Raw genomic sequence first — 19,422 nt, forward strand, 5'->3', positions numbered from 1 at the left:
TTCTTTTCTTTTTTTTGAAACAAACAAACATGAATAGGTTTAGGTCAATCTACTTCCATTTATAAACAAACTATGAAGTTTTTCTTAACAATAATACCTAAAGCAGAAATCATGGAAACTCAAGTCTGAATCAATTGTGATTTTTCAGAGCCATAAATATGATGATAACTAGCAACAAAAGGAAATTTCCCACAGTCAAACAAATATTGATTTTTGCACACTCATTCTTAGCATCTTCTGGTAACTTCTTTCTATCTCCTCTTCAGCTTAAATTATTAATTTTTAAAATATTTGCTACTAATTTGCTAAATTTTAAAAATACATTTTTTAATATTGCATTTAAACAGTTTATCTCATATCACTGATTTTTACCTATTATCATCTTATTTTCACCTTGCTGGTTTTAAACTTGGTATCTTATTTTAAAATTGGATAAATGTTTACATTTTCCATTCAACAATATTTTCTTGAAATTTTAGCAAAAGATTTTATACAGACTTTTGAATTTCATTTTTGTTGTTTTAACTGTATTTTTTTTTTTACTTTTTTTTTGCTGTTAATACCATTTCAGGTATTAGTTTTGTTTTTCATTCCTTTTATTACTATGTTTTGATCAACTTTATTTTTTATTACAGTATTCTGTTCATTTTTAGCATTTACTTTTTAGCTTTGAATTTACATTAATAGTTTTTCTTAATTTTTTATTTTTTTCTTATTTTTTAAATCACTCAGCCAAGTTTTTTTCTATTAATCATATATGTCATACAATAAAGAATAAAAATAAGGTCAGTCTAGAGTTTTGTCCCAGGGAATATATGGTCTATTATAAGATTTATAGACATTTATAGCACTGTACACTTAGTGTTATAAGACATAGTAGGTATTATGAAAACAATAAGGATACAAACATAGATACAGAAGTGTGTGAGCAGGTAGGTAATATTTGTAAGAGGAAGTACCTTTTTAGGTAAGAACTGAAGGTTTTGAAAGTGTTAAACATGACGCACATAGGCTCTGTGACCTAAAATGAGCTTAGATTTAGGATTAGCCACATCAAAAGCCTCCATGTTGATGCTAGTGCAGGTGATACAGATATCAGCCTTTATTTTGAGCATTGTGAATTACCTATAGATTAACATTTATGAAAAGAAAAAATAGATATTTTTTCATCCCTGTTTCTGCCATTGATTTTTCAGTAGGCTGCTTCAATCTTGCAGCCTTCTTTCTTGGCAGGATCAGAGTATGATCATTCCCTATGGAGGAACTCAGATATTTTCCTTTACCCTAAGAGTCAAGGAGAATTTGTAGAGTATCCTTAACAGGATCTTATAAACAGAAGATCAGTCCTACTGATGATTATTTCCCTTATTTTTTCTGAATTGCCTGAGAAATTCCCAGAGACTGGAGATTGCATAGAAGGAAAAACAACCATTTAGTTTCCAAACAAGACACTAAGAACTTAGAATACTTCTCAGGGACATGGATGAGACTGGGTCATTACCATATTTTACAAGTGTTTATAAGACAAAATAAAATTTTAAATAATGTTAAAACTAAAATTCTTAAATGTGAACCATATATACAATGCATATACATTTATATATGGTGCAGATATTATGTATTTTAGATTTATATACTTGAAAGAAAGGCTAATTGACCTGAAGTTTATAACCCACCAAGTGGGATTCATTTCCTTCTCAGGGAATTAAAACTAGAAATGAATTGCCAAAGTAACTAACATCCATCTTGTTTGGCAGATTTATTGTACTTCTTTCCTTGACTCCTCTCTCCTTAACATTAGTAAATAAGAATGTCTTAGGCTAATTCAAGAAGTCTCATCCAAATTTAAATCACCTGTTCTAGAAATGGTACACACTTTCTGCCTATCAAGAATTAGGTGCACAGGTGTGGTCCCCTTGGCGCAGAGGAGCATGGACTGTCAGAATCCAGGCATTTTGCTCATGGAAAGCAACACCCTTGGCAGGTTTACCACTTGTTTAAGAGCAGTGTAATTTTTTAGACTCAATCTGCTGCATCTGGTAGACTTTATAATGACTAAGGTTCATTGAGAGTCAGAAGACTCTCAATGAAATTTGTGGAGATATTTTTGGCCACCTCTACCCCATCACATATTATTATCAAGCTGTGCATCCAATGTGACAGGCATCTCTTTTTCCATTTTTAGCAGATCCCCTGGCAAGTTAGATGTCCTTTATCTTAACATTCACCTACCTACTGCAAAGGTACAGGCTGTTTATGTGAACACATGGTTTCATGTTTATGATTATCTCATATATATTTAACTACCCCAAGAGGAGGATAATCATTTTGGAGGACTTGTTTTTCAGGCAGATGGATGGATAGGACCCATCTCGAGTCACTAAGGAAAGAGGAGGATTATTTCAGGTTGGGACAGGAATTTAGAAGCAGATGAATTAATGTAGATGGAAATATTTTTAACAACCTCATTTATGAAGAAAACATGGCAGTGCTAAATTTCAAGTATAGAAAAACTGGGAAGAAATTACACTATTTATTCTTGGAGATTGCAGGATTTTGCATACAATAGAAAGTATGTTAATTCTTTGTTTTGTATTAAAACTACAATAGTATATAGAGATTGGATTAGGATTATAATTGTTATTTTTCCTCTTACTGTAAATCCTGTTAAAGCTTTCCAAATACTTACCATTCATACATTGTAAAGAGATATTCCAGTAATTTCCTAGTAATCTTTTGCTCCTGGGAAACTAGTTAGAACTCTGTCTGTGGGTTTCACCTTCCATTGTTACCAGCAGATATTTTTATTACCTAAAATAGTCTATCAAAAACAGTATACCAGGGCTCTCCTGGTGGCGCAGTGGTTGAGAGTCCGCCTGCCGATGCAGGGGACACGGGTTCGTGCCCCGGTCCGGGAAGATCCCACATGCCACGGAGCGGCTGGGCCCGTGAGCCGTGGCTGCTGAGCCTGCGCGTCCAGAGCCTGTGCTCCGCAACAGGAGAGGCCACAGCAGTGAGAAGCCCGCATCCCACAAAGCAAACAAAAAAAAAACCAAACAGTATACCAAGAACAGTGAGACCTATTCATCTAAAAGCTGGTTTTGATGAAAAGGTGGAGGAAAAAAATTAAAAGAAAAAAAAAAAAAATGTACTCAGGTTATCAGAGTACCAAAGAAGGCAAAAACATGAAATGTCTGGCTGCGAGTTTACATAACACAAAACATACCCTTCTCCTGTCTTAAAACAAAACAAAACAAAACAAAAATGGATACAGAATAACTCCATAAACATGAGGCACAGTAGGAACTTGATAAGGGCGATTATAGAGCCAGAGATTGTTTATGAGCATAATAAATAGTTTTTTCCAGCTATACTATATTAAAATTTCAACTGCCCATGCTTGTAGGTTTTTTGGGCTGGATTCTGACAATAATCATTTGGATTGAACAGATGATTAAAACAATGAAGATGAAAGAAAAAACTGTGGAAACAGTTCTTCCTTTTTGAGCTACTTGAAGACTCTTAGAAAGAATAGGCTCCAGTCTTTGATAATGTTCACCATTATTTACTCCATAGATCTGGCCTCACCAAGCTGTTTGATGTGGGGGGGTGAGTGTTTACAGTTTGAACATAGTTTATCTCATTTAACAAAATTTCAGACCTATGCCAAGTTTCCTTTTCTTTTCTTGAAAACTGCAAATTTGGATTACAAATTCAGTATTTAAGATGAGAAGTAGATGAGCTTAAGGCAAAGGTGTTCTCCTGGAGTTTACTAACATAATATTAATGTTTAGAGAGAAATATTCCAGGAACACCATCAGATTCTTTATTCATTTGTATAGAATTTGTTTTGGGTTTAATTCCCTGGACAAGTCTCACTTGTGGTCCAAGTTCTGAGAGTCAGAAAACAAAACTACCAACTCATTGACACTCATAGTTAACAAACCCTATGATTGTTGTTGTCAATTTTAGTAAATTAAAATCATTTTTAATAATGTATGTGTCAGTTATCACATAGGATATACTTATACTAGGAAACTATCATTTATCTGAAATGAGAAATTAACTAGTTAACTTCAATTTTAATTTTTTTTAATGTGTTTATTCTGGTGTAATTTTAACTTCCCCAGGCAGTGGGGCTCCTCTTACTTTTCTTTAGTTACCGTTTAATGTCCTAATGCCGTTCACTGTCACTGAGTTGACTCCAATTTTCATCTTACGTTTTAGTTTCTTAATTTTATCCTATTTCTCCTAGTAATTACTTTCACATATCATTGCTCTTTCTAACTTTGAAAATCATAATTTTCCCTCTTTAATATGAACACATTTCATATTCCTGTAGATAAGTTATCATCTTTCTAGCCAGCTTTACATATTTGGAACATTTTAATTGTTTCTCATTAATCACTTCTACTATTCATTAAATCAACTAATATATTCCTCCTCTGGAACTACATAACCATCATAAATAGATGGATACTGAAAATAACATTTAGCCAAGTTGCTCTATGACTCAATTCTTCTTGGAGTTTAAGAAAGTCCTAAAATTCTGTTTTCCTAAATAATAAGAGAAGAGACTCCACAGGACCTGTCCTTGGTCCAGTTTCTATATTGCATCATCATCCAGGTTTTCCATTGCAGGAATGGGAGGGTAATAATAGGACAGATACCAACATTTTAATACATGAAAAAATGTCACTTCAATTATGCAAAAAATGGCCAAATCCTGGAATAGTGACTGAAATTATTATTATCGTTTTCTGAAAAATGGCATATCTTAAATGATAGTAGTTTGCCAAAAACATAAGAAAAATTGCATGAAGTTGAATGTTTCATCAGCTAGGCTTTCTTATTATGCCATGATTCGTGGTCCTTGTCAAAGTCCTCTCCTGGATGGTGGACATTCTGCGAAGACTGGAACACATGTGTAAGCTATATTATAAATTTCTCTATGCAGAAGAGTGTCATGATCATTTAATGTGTATAATTTCAAGGTTATTGATACAAATAAATGTTACATATTTGCTCACTGTCATTTGAGGACTGGAGAAATGAATGAAAATATTTTAAATATTTTAAAATATTTTAAATAACAAATACACATAGATAATATATATGAAGTATATTTATATATTCTATATTATATTATTTATATATATTTACATGCTAACACATATACATGTGTGTTATGTGTGTGGATATTTCAATAGCCCCACACATATGAAAACTTACCAGTAACTCATGGGCGTGGATAGCTTAACTCAACAGGCTGTTTCAACTAGTACACTAAATTATATTGTAGGAATATGTGTTAAAAACTGTTAATTGATGTTCAAAATAGTTTCAGTGGATCTATCACTCCATGGCCATGCCTATAGATGAAGAGTCAGAAATAAAGTTTGCCCAAAGCAGTCCTCTGTCAAAAGGTATTATAAATATAGTGACAGATTTCACTGAATTGAAAGTTGGACTTTCCTCTTCAGCTTCTGGCTGAGCAGGAGGGCCACTTTCCAGATATTAGAATCTTATAAGAATAAAAATAGTAGCTTGACTGATTTTTTAAATAATAAAATCTCTAATGAATGTTTAGTTTTTGTAAATAGTTCATTAGCATTAGAAACCTATTTCTTCTTATATACAAAGTACGCACATGTGTTTGCCTGTGTGTGCATTTATAATAAATTGGGATGCCGTATTTTTTTATTGCACATTGTGGTTCACAGTCCCCATACTTTACAACCCAATAGGAAAGAAAGTCCTGATTCTTATTCTGTCACTCAATGCAAGTCAAAGAAATGATAAAGAAAAATTCAATAAATGCAATCCACTAAAAAATTTAAAATGTGGTTATTTGGAATGGACCTAGTAGGGTTATAGCTGGAAACATTTCATATATTTTCTCTTAGGATTAATTTAAACTTAAAAAAATACTTTTATAACTTTTCATGTTTACTCTCACCATCCATCTCTGATCCTCTGTTAAATAAAGTGGTATAAAGATCTTTTTTACACACTACAGTATAGAAATTTAAAAAATAAAAGGTACCCAGTTGCAAAAATGTTCAACAACTACTGTGAACAGAGATACACTTGTAGCACACACAGATACACATTCATGGAAATTATCAGTACATTCATAATGAATAATTAGAATAAGTTCTTTCTACGCTATTATATCTAGCAGATTTAGAGGGATATGGAATTGCTGTGTTTTCTACAGTGAAGAATTAGTGAAATGCCTACCTTGATACATAAAACAGAGAAGATAATTCAAAGAAAGTATTTGTGACTGAAACATCCCTGGAAATGTTGCACTGCAAAGACAAAATTAAACTTGAACTTTGATAAAAATCTTTTACAGAAGACAGAGGGGGAAGTAGATCACCAAGAGCCATGAGTGACAGCATGTGCATGTGATACCAAAGGGAAGGCGGGTGGGGAGGGATAAATTAGGAGGATGGAATTAACATATACACACTACTATATATAACAGATAACCAACAAGGACCTACTTTATAGCACAGGGAACTATACTCAATATTTTGTAATAACCTATAAGGGAAAAAAATCTGAAAAAGGAGATAGATAGATAGATATAGATATATAGGAATCACTGTGCTGTACACCTGAAACTAACATAACACTGTAAATCAACTATGCTTCAATAAGAAAATATTGACATCATTCAAAAATATATACAAAGGATGTGTCAGTCTTTGTGTGATTATAGGTGATTTGGATAACATTAAATAAAGGGGGGCAGTAAAATAGCCACATGGAGAGGTCTGGAAAATGTAATTAAAATTTGGTGCAAATAGAAAAAGGAAGACAAGAAATGTAGATATTGAGGTATTATTGTACTTTTTTATGGCAACTTTTGTTTTTATTTTTTAAAATTAATTTTTGTTGGAGAACAGTTGCTTTACAATACTGCGTTAGTTTCTGCTATACAGCATGAATCAGCTATACATATACATATATCCCCTCTTTTTTGGATTTCCAAAAGATATTGAGGTATTATTGTACTTATTAGCCAGACACAGCCTAGAGTACTATTTTACCTTACTTTATCTCTTTGTAATTATCACTTCGTAAAACATTAAAATAAGAAAACTGAAGATTAAAAGACTTGAGATAATTCATAGATCTCTTAAACAGCAAAACCAAAATTTATATTTCATCTGACAGTAAAGATTGTATTTTCCACCACCCTTCATTGACGTGAAAACGAAGTTTAAGATTTTTGGCTTAAAATGTTAGGCATTGTATTTGCAGTTAAATACACTTGAAGAAGAAAAGTGATACTACAGACAGTATCTGCTGGAGTCAGGAAAGCAGATAGGATTGGAGCCTTGAATTAAAAAGAAAAATGGAACAATTGCTTATTATAAAGAAAGCAAATTGGCATATGGACCACAAGAAGAGAATCTGAGAGAGACTGCTCTGAAGCCCATCCCTGGCTACAGGGTTTATGTCAGAGGAAAGAGCACATCAAGTTGCATTCATCCATATCTTTTTTTCCCCCTTTCCACCCAGTCAGGCTCCATTAAACAATAAATGAAAGTTATCAAAGTGTATTTACAACGTACCACACCATGGACCAGTGAATTCAACTTGGCAATTTTCTGATGAAGGCATGATATGGACAGGAATGTGCAGATGTTCCTGCAAGCTGATTTATAGAGCAGTGCTGATTTTGATCTTTGGGAAGATTAGCTGTTCTACCTTGCTGGCTAACGTGAGCTGCCTTAGAGATTAAATAAGGAACAGGTTTGAAAGGACTGTTTTTTCTGTTCCCTGCCATCTGAATGAGTGCCTCTTAAAGGTTAAAATCCACAGAGTTGTACAGTTTAGTTTTCAAATTGTAATTATTTATAACATAAAATATATAGCAATGGACTAACTCTAAAACTGATACTCCTAATCTAAAGGATTAAGAAAATAGGTCAATGCAAACATTAATGCATTTTAGAGGAAGTGTAGACTACATTAGAAAATAAATTCAGGAAAAAAAGATGATTTGAACTCATTATCAAGGTTATTTTCAGTACATAGTCATTACCATTTATGCAATTGAAACACTTATCTTGAAAATACCTACTATGTGTATATGTGTATGCAATAGAGAATAGAGAATGTTAACTACATATATGTGCACACATATGCAATATACCATTTTGCCTTCATTTTTCACAAACAGCATCAAATTAATTGAGGCCGTGCAGGGGGGTAAGATCCCGATTGTCCTTAACCCCACAATATATACTTGTATTTTGGATTATGTGTGTATTCACATCATCCACCACTATCCTCACTTTTTGCAAACATGATATAAATTCCTAATTTATAAAGACAATAGTTCTCAATAAGTAAGGATCCCCCTGCTACCCACACCCCACACATATTCCAGCTAAATCGTTGCAAACTTATCTGCAAACATTTATTTCTCCCTCCTGTTTGATTTTGTCAAAGAAGGAGGAATATTATCATAGGTTCTTTCTTTCCACCTGTGATCGAGATCCTAAACAGGGCCATTTCTACCTCAGAGAATCTTTTAAATTCAATGACCCTCTCTGTAGTATCCTCAGTTTCTTGTCTCTATTGACCTTTTATCCATCTGCTATAAACACACTTTCAGTCTCCCAACTTACAATTAACATCTCCATTTTATGATGTTCTCATTTATTTGCTTTTTAAAGTTTCTCCCTGGCTTTACTACAAAGCTTCTCAAAGGGGATAGTGCTGTTGTTGTTGTTTTCCTTTTAATTTTTTTCTCCCATTTCCTTGCCTCCAATTTTCTCTCCACCACACTAAGTTGGTTCTTCTCTTCATTGTAGCAAATAATACATATATATATTTCATTCAAGTATGTAAAATGGGTAACTTTACAGACTCTGAAGAGACAGATTCCTGAGTTCAATTTTCTGTCCATCAGTTTCTACATGGACACAATTCTTTATCTCTGTGATTCAGTTTGTTTTATTAGTGAGAATAATAATATTCCCTATATCATAATGTTCCAGTTAGATTGAAAGGAATGATAATAGGTGTACCAGCTCAATAAAGATTTGGGAAAAGTTCTTAAAACTCATCCTGACACAGAGGAAACACTTAACAAATGTTATCTGCTGTTATTACCTGTTGTGATGATAATGATGATGCAGATGATGCGGATGGAGAGCTGAAAACTGCTCGTGAGAATCACCCTGCCCCCGTTTTGCCAAATCGAATGAATCTTTATAATCCTAAATTGTGTTTCACTTCTAGACTCCTTCACATTTTTAATGACTATCTTCTTCCTGTTCAGCATCCCTTGGGAATTTTCAATGATAAAATTCACCTCTGTTTTTTGATATTTTCTTCAAAGACTCTATTTCTTTCCTGCCTTCTGCTTGTTTCTTAAATACTGGTGTCCCCTAGGGTTCAAGACTCATCTTTCAGAACGAGTTATTCATCTGCTTACCTGGATTTACCTGAGTGAAGAAGCCATCCAAGGAATGAAAAGCAGACAATCCTCACTTCCTTTTTTAATCCATAGTATATCCATTAATTACCCTAATGCTTACTGAATGCCTACGCAATGTCAGAAAAGATGCTAGACGTTGGGAATGCAGCGATGAGTTAAAAAATAGTCTTGTCCTTGTGTAGTTTATATTAATAATTAATTGGAAATACTGACATCAAATGAGACCTTATCACTTCCTGCTCAGATAGCTTCAATGGCTCTCCATTGGGTAAGATTTAACAGGGCCCTGTGTGCTCACCTATGCACTAACTCCCTCACTCTCTGCTCCAGGATCAATGATTTGTTTAGGTCCTTACTGTACCATGTTCTACTCCATTCCGGTTCTTGTTGTGTTTTCTTTCCTCTTCCTGTAATGCTCTTTACCTAACTACCTTGTAAGTTTCTTTCAGTTCTCTGTTCAATCACTGCTGACTATCAGACGGCACCAAACACCCTAGATTTTGTTTTCCCAACAGCACTGTATAACTCTCCTTCATAGAATAGTTTTATTACCTATCTAAGAAAGCATGTGATATTTGATTGGTATCTCTCCACTTCCATCGATTGGAAGCTCTCTGCAAGAAGACAGTGACTTTGGTTCTGTTCAGGCTCTCATGACTCTTGTAGAGCACAGTTACTGGCACATAAGAGACACCCAAAGCTCACATATTTGTTAAATAAAGACATGGAAGTTGACTATTTTGATTAAAACATTTTTGATCCAAGTTTGACAATCTCAGAAAGATTAAAATGAGATATTTTAGGTGAAGAATCAATCTTTTATATAGACCAGTGATGACTACTTCTTATTTACACACTTTAAGCTCTATTTTGCAGGCCCCTTTTGTAACATACAAAAGGCATATTAATCCTCAATTTTAAATCAGTATAAAATTGTGATTATTAGAAGAATAAATGAGATTTTACACAGTGTGAAAAGTGTATACAAAACACACAAATAGATGATTAGATAGATAGCTAGATGACAGATGAAAGATAGCTAGATTCAAATAGATAAATAGATGATTGATAGATTGAAAAACAGATTGGTTCACATCGATATTACAGTAGCACGCCAGAATAAAATTTATCAGCCTGTGCTCTGAACATATTACACAGTAGAATCATCTGGAGTACTTGTTAAAAAGGCCAATTCTTTACCCCCACTCCATCCTTTCTGAATCAAAATATGGAGGGAAGGGCCTAGGGACCTAAATGTTACTAGATTTACAAGCTGAAGTTGTTAAACATTTAAAGACTGAGACACACTGCATTAGGAATTACATTTAAATCCTTCTTTGCTCATTGCCTGTATTCCACTTCATTTTTACAAGGACATGAGCATTATTGTCTCTTAAAAGCAAAGAGCAGTAGATTTAGTCCAATGACAAATTCTTAGGAATAAAAAAGAATGGAGGAGAAGCTTAATGGCTTCACTCAAAGATCCATGACCGTCAAGCAAACTCGTCTCATAAATATTGTTAGCCAACATGATGAAGTTTTTTACATTAGTTAGAAGGTCTCTTAATGCTACTTTGATTAGTACAGCAGAGAGTAATGACATTAATAGAACAGGCATTCATGATAAATCTGTTATCTGAAAACAAAGATGGGGCAACACATTCATAGTGTATTCTATATCCAATCTTCCCACCCTACTAAAATACATTTCTTAAGAGAGGATTTAAACAGTTAGACATAATCATAATTAAAATGTAGTTACATATTAAAGAGGAAATATTTGATCATTTTAATGACATGACAATATACATTATTCATACCTCTGCCCAATTTTCATTCATGGAAAAATGAGTGAATTGCATAAATCACTAACTATATATATATATATATATATATATATATATATATATATTTTTTTTTTTTTTTTTTTTTTTTTTTTTTTTTTACCTTCTTTAAGGAAAGGATCCCTTCTCTGGTCTCTCTGTCAGTGGAGATGGAGAATATCCCAACACCGTCACCATTAATGATGGAGTATATCATGTCCGCATTTGAACCAGTGTCCGCATCATTTGCCTTGATTTTTCCAACAGCTGAACCAACTTGAGCTGACTCAGGAACATACAGCTGATAGTGCTCTAAAAAATATTTCATATTAAACTTATTTAATGATAATAATGTTCATAAAATAATAATCTGATAAAAAAGAGACTTTAAAATATTTAGACCGTACATCTATTTATGCTTATATCTCTTTCACAAATGTTCACATTTCCCTATAGACACTTAAGAATTAGACATTAAGCATAATGGACATGTTGTTACCAATTGTTTTATTGTCAAGTTAGAATCATATCTATTACAGCAAGTTATTTATTATAGCAAATCTCAAATAGCTATATAAATAACAGAAATCTTTAATTAAAATGTAATTTTATAAAGATCTTCAACCATGATTAAATCAATGGTGATTTAACATTATACATAAATACAACTGGACCACATGGATAAGTGAATATAAAACATCTATAAAAATAATTTCTCTGAAGTAATAATTGTTCAGTTGTGGTATGATAATAAGTTTTTTTAGGTTAGTGCATCTGGTAAGTGTATGGAGTATTCTAATTTGCTTCTAAAGGTACAACTGTATGCTTTAAAGTGCTATATGTTGCTACTGAACATTGACGTGTGTGTGTGTGTGTGTGTCTGTGTGTATTCATTATTCAGCAGAGATATTTCCCAGTCCTCCTCTATAAATATATTTACACTACTTGACTTCAAATTTTATTTTTCAGTTCAACAGCCCTCACCAACATAACATATCATGGGTAGAGCACCTTCTCTACCCATGATCCCATGAAACACATGATCCCCTGAGCTGAATCATGTGCTTTTATCAGGATCTGTCATATTGCTAAAGGCTCTATCCCTCCTGATAAAGCTAATTGACCTGGGAAGAGCATGAGACCCACGTTTTTACAGGACTCCACCTTTTCCTTCACAGTTGAAGAGTAAAAGGATAGGCAGCTGATTCACAATGATTCACAAAAAGAGTATGTTCCCCAAAACATTCAAACTGGAACTAGGAGAGAACGTCAGTCCCTCTTTGATGGCAAGGCTGTGAAACATTGAAAGGGGCTTCTGACAATGGCCATATTTCCAAATTTCATGTTGAAATAACTAATCTAAGGGCCATAAAATTTTTTAGAATCCTTAAAAATATTATGTGTTCTTAGGCAGTTACATACAAAATAGAACACTGTTCTGATGAAAAAATATATAGAAATGTTGCAAAATAAATCAGAACATATCGCCTAAAACTTTTTGAGGTAGTCTAGGAAGTCAAGTTCCTGGTTTCTAAAGTCTATAAATTCCAGCTAAACTATAACTTCCCATAATTCAGTAAGCCTCACAAAGGAGTTTCAACTAGCTAAAACTAGGACGATGACACTTGTAAGAAAAACTAAAAAAAATGTCAGCACACAGAGATAAATAAGTAAATCACAGAACGATTATGATAGTAGTATTACAAAGCACATTGTTTTCACAAAGAAAGTTGCAAAAATCTGTACCAGTGGGTCATAAAGATTCATGGCCCAGAAAACATTTTGGTAGAGTCTTACAAGAGGAAGCATATCCCTGGAAGAAGAAGATCAAGTGCAAAGGAAGAATTGATACTGTTGATACACCAAATATTACAAGTATAGTAACTTTTCCCCATGCCCCATTAGACAAAAAGGATTATATTAAGATTAGTACTTTAACATTTCATACACTTTCCATATAGTTGAGAATTTATGAATTGTAAACTGTGAAAAAACCTTTAGTATGCAGTCTCTAAGGTGGCCCCTGATGTTTCCTACTTTTTGATATTCATGCCCTTAAGTAATCCCTTTTCCTCAAATGTTGGCTAGGTATAGTGACTCACTTCTAATAAACTGAACATAGCAAAATTAATGAGGTGTCACTTTCAAGATTAGGTTATGAAAGGACCATGGCTTCTACCAAGGGTACTCTTTCTCACTTTCCCTTAGATTGCTCCCCTGCGGGAATCCAGCTACCAGGTTGTATTGAAGCCCTACCTAGTGGACCATACGACAAGTGACTGAAAACTGACAACAATCATGTTAGTAAGCTGGAAGCAAAAACCATCCCTGCCTCCCCCTAGGCGAGCCTTTGAATAAGACCATAACCTCTGCTGCTGGCTACACTGGGATCTCATGAACCTGAACCCGAGGCACCCAGCTAAGTCAAACCTAGATTCCTGATCTCCAGAAATAGTGAGATAATAAATATTGGTTGTTTTAAGCTGTTAAATTGGATCGATTTGCAATACAGCAATAGATAATCCATATACAACTGCACTGTAGTTGTCAGTGATTTGTAAAATATAAAGGAGCATTTTAGTTCTTGTCATCCTGTGTCACTTTGCATAATGTTTGGGGAAATTAAAACCAAAACCATAACAAAACAAAAATCCAAACAAAAATCATGATAAACATTTATTCTTGGAATAATGTATTTAAATGTCTTTTAATCTCCACATCTTATTTTATAAAGAAATAAATTATTGCTGTTATGGACAATGCTCAAATGAACCACTTGTCATATTCAAATTCTCAGCTCATCCTCCTAGAGGATACCATACCATCCAGTAATTAGGCTCCTTGGTTTTTACCCAAAGGAGCTGAAAATTTCTTTTGACATAAAAACCTACACAAGACTATTTATAGCAGCTTTATTTATCATGGCCAAAACTCGGAAGCTACCAAGATGTTACTCAGTTGGTGAATAGATAAATAAACTGTGGCACATCTACACAAGATAGTATTATTGTTAAAAAGAAATGAGCTACCAAGGCATGTAAAGACATGGAGAAACAATAAATGCACATTACTAAATGAAAGAGGCCAATCTGAAAAGACTACATACTCTATGATTCCAATTATTTGACATTCTGGAAAAGCAAAACTATGGAGCCAATAGAAATATCAGTGGTTTCCAGGGGTGGGGTGGAGAGAGATGAATAGGCAGAACAAGAGGATGTTCAAGACAGTGAAAATATTCTGTGTGATACTATAATGGTGGTCATTCTACATTATACATTTGTCCAAACCCATAAAATATATAGTACCAAGAGTAAATCCTAAGTTAAACTATGGACGTTAGGTGATTATTATGTGTCAATATAAGTTCATCCCTGGTTAAAAAAAAAAAGTACAATTTTGGTGACTGATGTTGACAATGGGGGATGTTATTTAAGTGTAGGGGCAGAAGAAGATACATGGGGGACCTCTGCATCTCCCTCTCAATTTTGTCGTAAATCTAAAACTCCTCTAAAAAAAAAGCCTTACAAAAGAAGATTCTATTTTAGAAATAATAATTAGATATGAAATTAAAGATGCTATTATACAACTCAAAAGGATAATTCTAAGTATAGTGGATATCCTAAAAAGTGTATAATGAAGACTATAAAATGCCCAAACTGATTCAAACTATTAAAATGTATAATACCAAAGTATTCAAAGTGAAATGTCTACTAATCACTACAAAATAGCTGATAGGTAATATTTATTTATAAATCAAGAGAGGTTTAGAATATTTCTGCAGAATGTCCAAGGACTGAATGAATAGCCAGATACTTAAAATTACTCTAAATTCCAGGGGAATAACTACAGTGAATCTCTTTTTTTAGATAGCTTTATTGAGGTACACTTGATATACAAAGAATTGTACATATTTAGTGTGTACAATTTCATGAGTTTGGAAAAATGCAAACACTGGCAATATCATCACCAAAATCAAGGTGATAAATACATCAGTGCTTTCCAAAGTTTCCTTGCATGTTTTTGTTTTATTTTGTTTTTTTGTGGTAAAAATATTTAACGTGAGATCAACCTTATTAACGTATTTGGATGTGCACAACACTGCATTGTTAACTATAGTCACTATGTGGTACAGCAGTGCTCTAGAATTTAATCTTCTAGCATAACTGAATTTTACAACCATTGAAAAATAACTCCCCATTTCCTCTATTCTCTTTGCTCTTTACAACCACTATTGAATTATATGCTTCTGCAAGTTTGACTATTTTGGAAACCTCATATAAGTGGAATCATACAGTACTCGTTCTTCTGTGACTGACTTCTTTTACTTAGCATAATGTTCTCCAGGTTCATGCATGTCACATATAGTAGAATTCTATTCTTTTTCAGGGTTGAATAATATTCCATTATTATTGAATATATACCAAAATGAACTAGGTATAGAAGGAAGATACCTAAAAATAATAAAAGCATATATGATAAGCTCAGAGCTAATATCACTCAATGTTAAAAAAATAAAGTTTTTTTCAAAGATCCAGAAGAAGACAAGGAGCCCATTCTCATCTACTTCTATTCAATATTGTACTGGAAGTTCTAGCCAAGTAAATAAGGAAGAAAAAGTTAAAGGAATACAATGGGAAAGGAAGAAGTAGCATTATCTCTGTTTGCAGATGACATGATCTTATAGGTAGAAAATCCTAGAGAGACCATAAGACAAAAACAAAACCAAATAAACACGCAAAAAAAATCCTGTTAGAATGAAGAAACAGATTCAGAAAAATCTGCAGTTTGCAAAATCAACACACAAAAATCAGTTGTGTTCCTATAAACTAATGATGAACAATCCATAAAGGAAATTCAGAAAACAATCCAATTCACAATGTCATTGAAAATAAACTTAGGCAAGGAGATAAAATCACTGTGTACTGAAAACTACAAAACATTGATAAAACAAAATAAATTAAAGGAGACATGGATAATGGAAAGACATCCTGTACTCAAGGATTATAAGGCTTAATATTGTCAAAATGTCCATACTACCCAAAGAAATCTACAAATTTAATGCTATGCTAGTCTAATCACAATTCCAATAGCACTTTTTCACAGAAATAGAAAAATATTATCTTAAAATTTTTATGAAACTACAAAATACCCAACATATATAAAACAATCATGAGAAAAAAGAACAAAACTGAAGGCTTTATACCTCCTGATTTCAAAATATATTACAAAGCTACAGTAATTAAACAGTATGGTACTGGCATAAATGTAGACTTGTACACCAATAAAACAAGTCAGAGAATTCAGAATTAAATCCATGCATATAAGGTCAATTGATCTTTCATGAGGGTGCCAAGAGTAAGAATATGGGGAACTGAGTTTCTTCACCAAATAGTATTGGGAAAAGTAGACAGATACATGCAAAAAATGAAATTGGATACCTATGTTACCATACACAAAAATCAACTTAAAATGAATTAACAACTTAGATGTAAAACCTGAAAATGTAAAACTCCTAGAAGAAAACATGGGAAAAAACCTTCTTGACACTGGTCTTGGCAAAAATTTCTTGAATATGACACAAAGCATAGACAATAAAAGCAAGAGTAGATTAGTGTGACTACATCAAACTAAAAAACAAAAACTCCTGCACAGCAAAGGAGACAATCAACAGAATTAAAAGGCAACATATAAGATGCATGAAAATATTTGCAAACCATATATCTGATAAGGGGTTAATTTCCAAAATACATAAGAAACTCCTACAAGTCAATAGCAAAACAAAACAAAGACAATGAATAATCCAATTTTTTAAATGGGCAAAGTATTTGAGCAGACATATCTCCAGAGAAGACATACCAATAGCCAACAGGTATATGAAAAGGTGCTCAACATAATTAATTATCAGGGAAATGCAAATTAACACTATAATGAGACACCACTTCATACCTGTTAGGCTGTCTATTGTCGAAGAACAAAAGATAAACAGTGTTGGCAAGGTTGTGGAGAAACTGGAATCCTTGTACACTGTTGGTAGGAATGTAAAATAGTGTAGCAACTATGTAAAACAGTATGGAGGTCCCTCAGAAGATTAAAAATAGAACTACAATATGATCCAGAAATCCCACTTCAGGGTATATATCCCAAAGAATTGAAATTATGATCTCAAAGAGATATCTGTATTCTCATGTTCATTACAGCATTATTCACAATGGCCAAGATATGGAAACAACCTGAGTGTCCATTGACAGGTAAATGAATGAAAAGAATGAATAAAGAGCCTGTCTAATAAAATAAAAAATACCAGCAATTTAGAAAATAAAACTAATGAGTGTGTATGTATGTGTGTGTATATGATATTCTAGTGAGATAATTATAGGATTATTAAAAGAGAAAATTAGAAAAGACAGAGATATTATGATAAATGGAGATGAACTCAATGAGCATTGGATGTCTCTGACAATAAAGATCACTAAGTATATAAAAATAGGGTTACTAGGAATTAAATAATTTCAAGGAAACCAAGGTCTTTGGGACCCGGGTTTTTTTAGAGTAGAAAGCATATTCTAAAGAGCCCAGTGTGCCTTTAATGCTCAAATATTTTATTAGTATTTGTGTTTAACATAAATATTCACATGTAACTTTGAAACTTTAATCCTAAATATAATACCTTTATGTTCTATCACATTTTTAGGATAATATGATTAACCATGGGAGGAAATATATAAAATTATCCTAAAATAACAAAAGATATCAGACAAAACTTACTCTAAACACTAATTCTAACAAAACAAAAAACATGGAACTATCAATCCTGAAGACATATAACATGTAAAATCACCTTTAAGAATTCTGACAACTGAGAGTCAATAGTTCATAAATAACTAGGTATTATCATCTTTGAATAATAATTATAATACACAAACTTCTGTTTACCTGTTATTTTATGAAAACTAGCATTCCCTATAGGAGTAAAAAACACTTGGGAGAAACTTTAAAAGATATGGTTCAAAATGTATTTAGAAATCTTTGACTAATAGTCTAAAGTTTTGCCTTGCTATTCAAGATATAATTCAATCACATAGAAAGAGTCAGTTTATTATTTAGAAAACAATGCACTCTTATCTAAATAAGATTAACAAAGGTCATAACTCATAGAATCTTAGTATACATGGTAAATGATCTTATGCCTTTCTATGTTATTTTTACTCAGTAATTTCTCTCTCTGGGAAAAAAATTAAAAGACACTATCTAGGATAATTTTACAGTACCATCTAATCAGCATTTTTATAGTTGACAAAAAATCCTTAGAGTACTCTGCCTGAGCTCAAAAAAAGGTTATATATTGTAGGAGTGCTATCCAATTTTCAAAAGTAGAAAGGAGGACTAAAAAAAAAAAAACACACACATTGAGATTTTTATTTCACACAGACACATATAAGCACACACACATAAACATATGGTATATATACACACAACATATTACTTGAGTGTGTGTTTCATAGTATCACCATTTATGTATTAGCTTGAGAGAGAGAGAGAGAGATCATGTATTCGTTTCCCAGAAATAAATTTTATAATTAGGTCCATAAGGACAAACATAAATTTAAAACAAGAGACTTAATTCTTAATTCTCCATGTTAAAATTAAGGGGAGAAATTTTTATTTTTTTCCCAGTTTCCTTTTCTTCGAGCGTTTACTAGAGAAAACTTGTCATGCATATAACTACATATGTGAAATATATATATATATTTCATAGCTAGAACATATTTATTTATTTTAAAATCTCATAATGCCATAGTTATAATCATAGATCTAGTTGACATAACAAAGGAATTGATTTTAAAACAATATCTCTTAGAGAATAGGTTATGGATTAAAAAAATAAAAACCCAAATCATTTAACATGTTTTCAAAAATACAGAAATTTATGTTTCACATTATTTAGTAAGTAAAACAGTCATTACATTCCTTAACCCATATCTCTGCTTTTCTAAAAAACAATCATATTTAATAATTATGCTGCCCCAGTACACTCATAATAAATAACTTGGTTGTCATATACACAAGCTACAACAGAACAGTCCTGGTTATTGTTATGACAGTCATCAACTGTGGAAGGGTATTCTGGAG

General features: G+C 32.7%; 1 protein-coding gene across 4 annotated transcripts in view; it reads right to left on the bottom strand.

Annotated features, from left to right (window-relative positions):
• The window catches only part of CDH18 (cadherin 18), a 497,768-nt gene that overhangs the window by 98,646 nt on the left and 379,700 nt on the right, over positions 1–19,422 (bottom strand). For all 4 annotated transcript variants that reach the window (XM_067030818.1, XM_059061733.2, XM_067030819.1 and 1 more), the window contains one exon: positions 11,414–11,601. In XM_067030818.1, coding sequence (XP_066886919.1) covers positions 11,414–11,601 — 188 coding nt within the window. The remainder of the gene's footprint in view (positions 1–11,413; positions 11,602–19,422) is intronic.

The sequence above is a fragment of the Kogia breviceps genome, chromosome 4 (assembly GCF_026419965.1).
Source record: "Kogia breviceps isolate mKogBre1 chromosome 4, mKogBre1 haplotype 1, whole genome shotgun sequence".
Classification (NCBI taxonomy): domain Eukaryota; kingdom Metazoa; phylum Chordata; class Mammalia; order Artiodactyla; family Physeteridae; genus Kogia; species Kogia breviceps.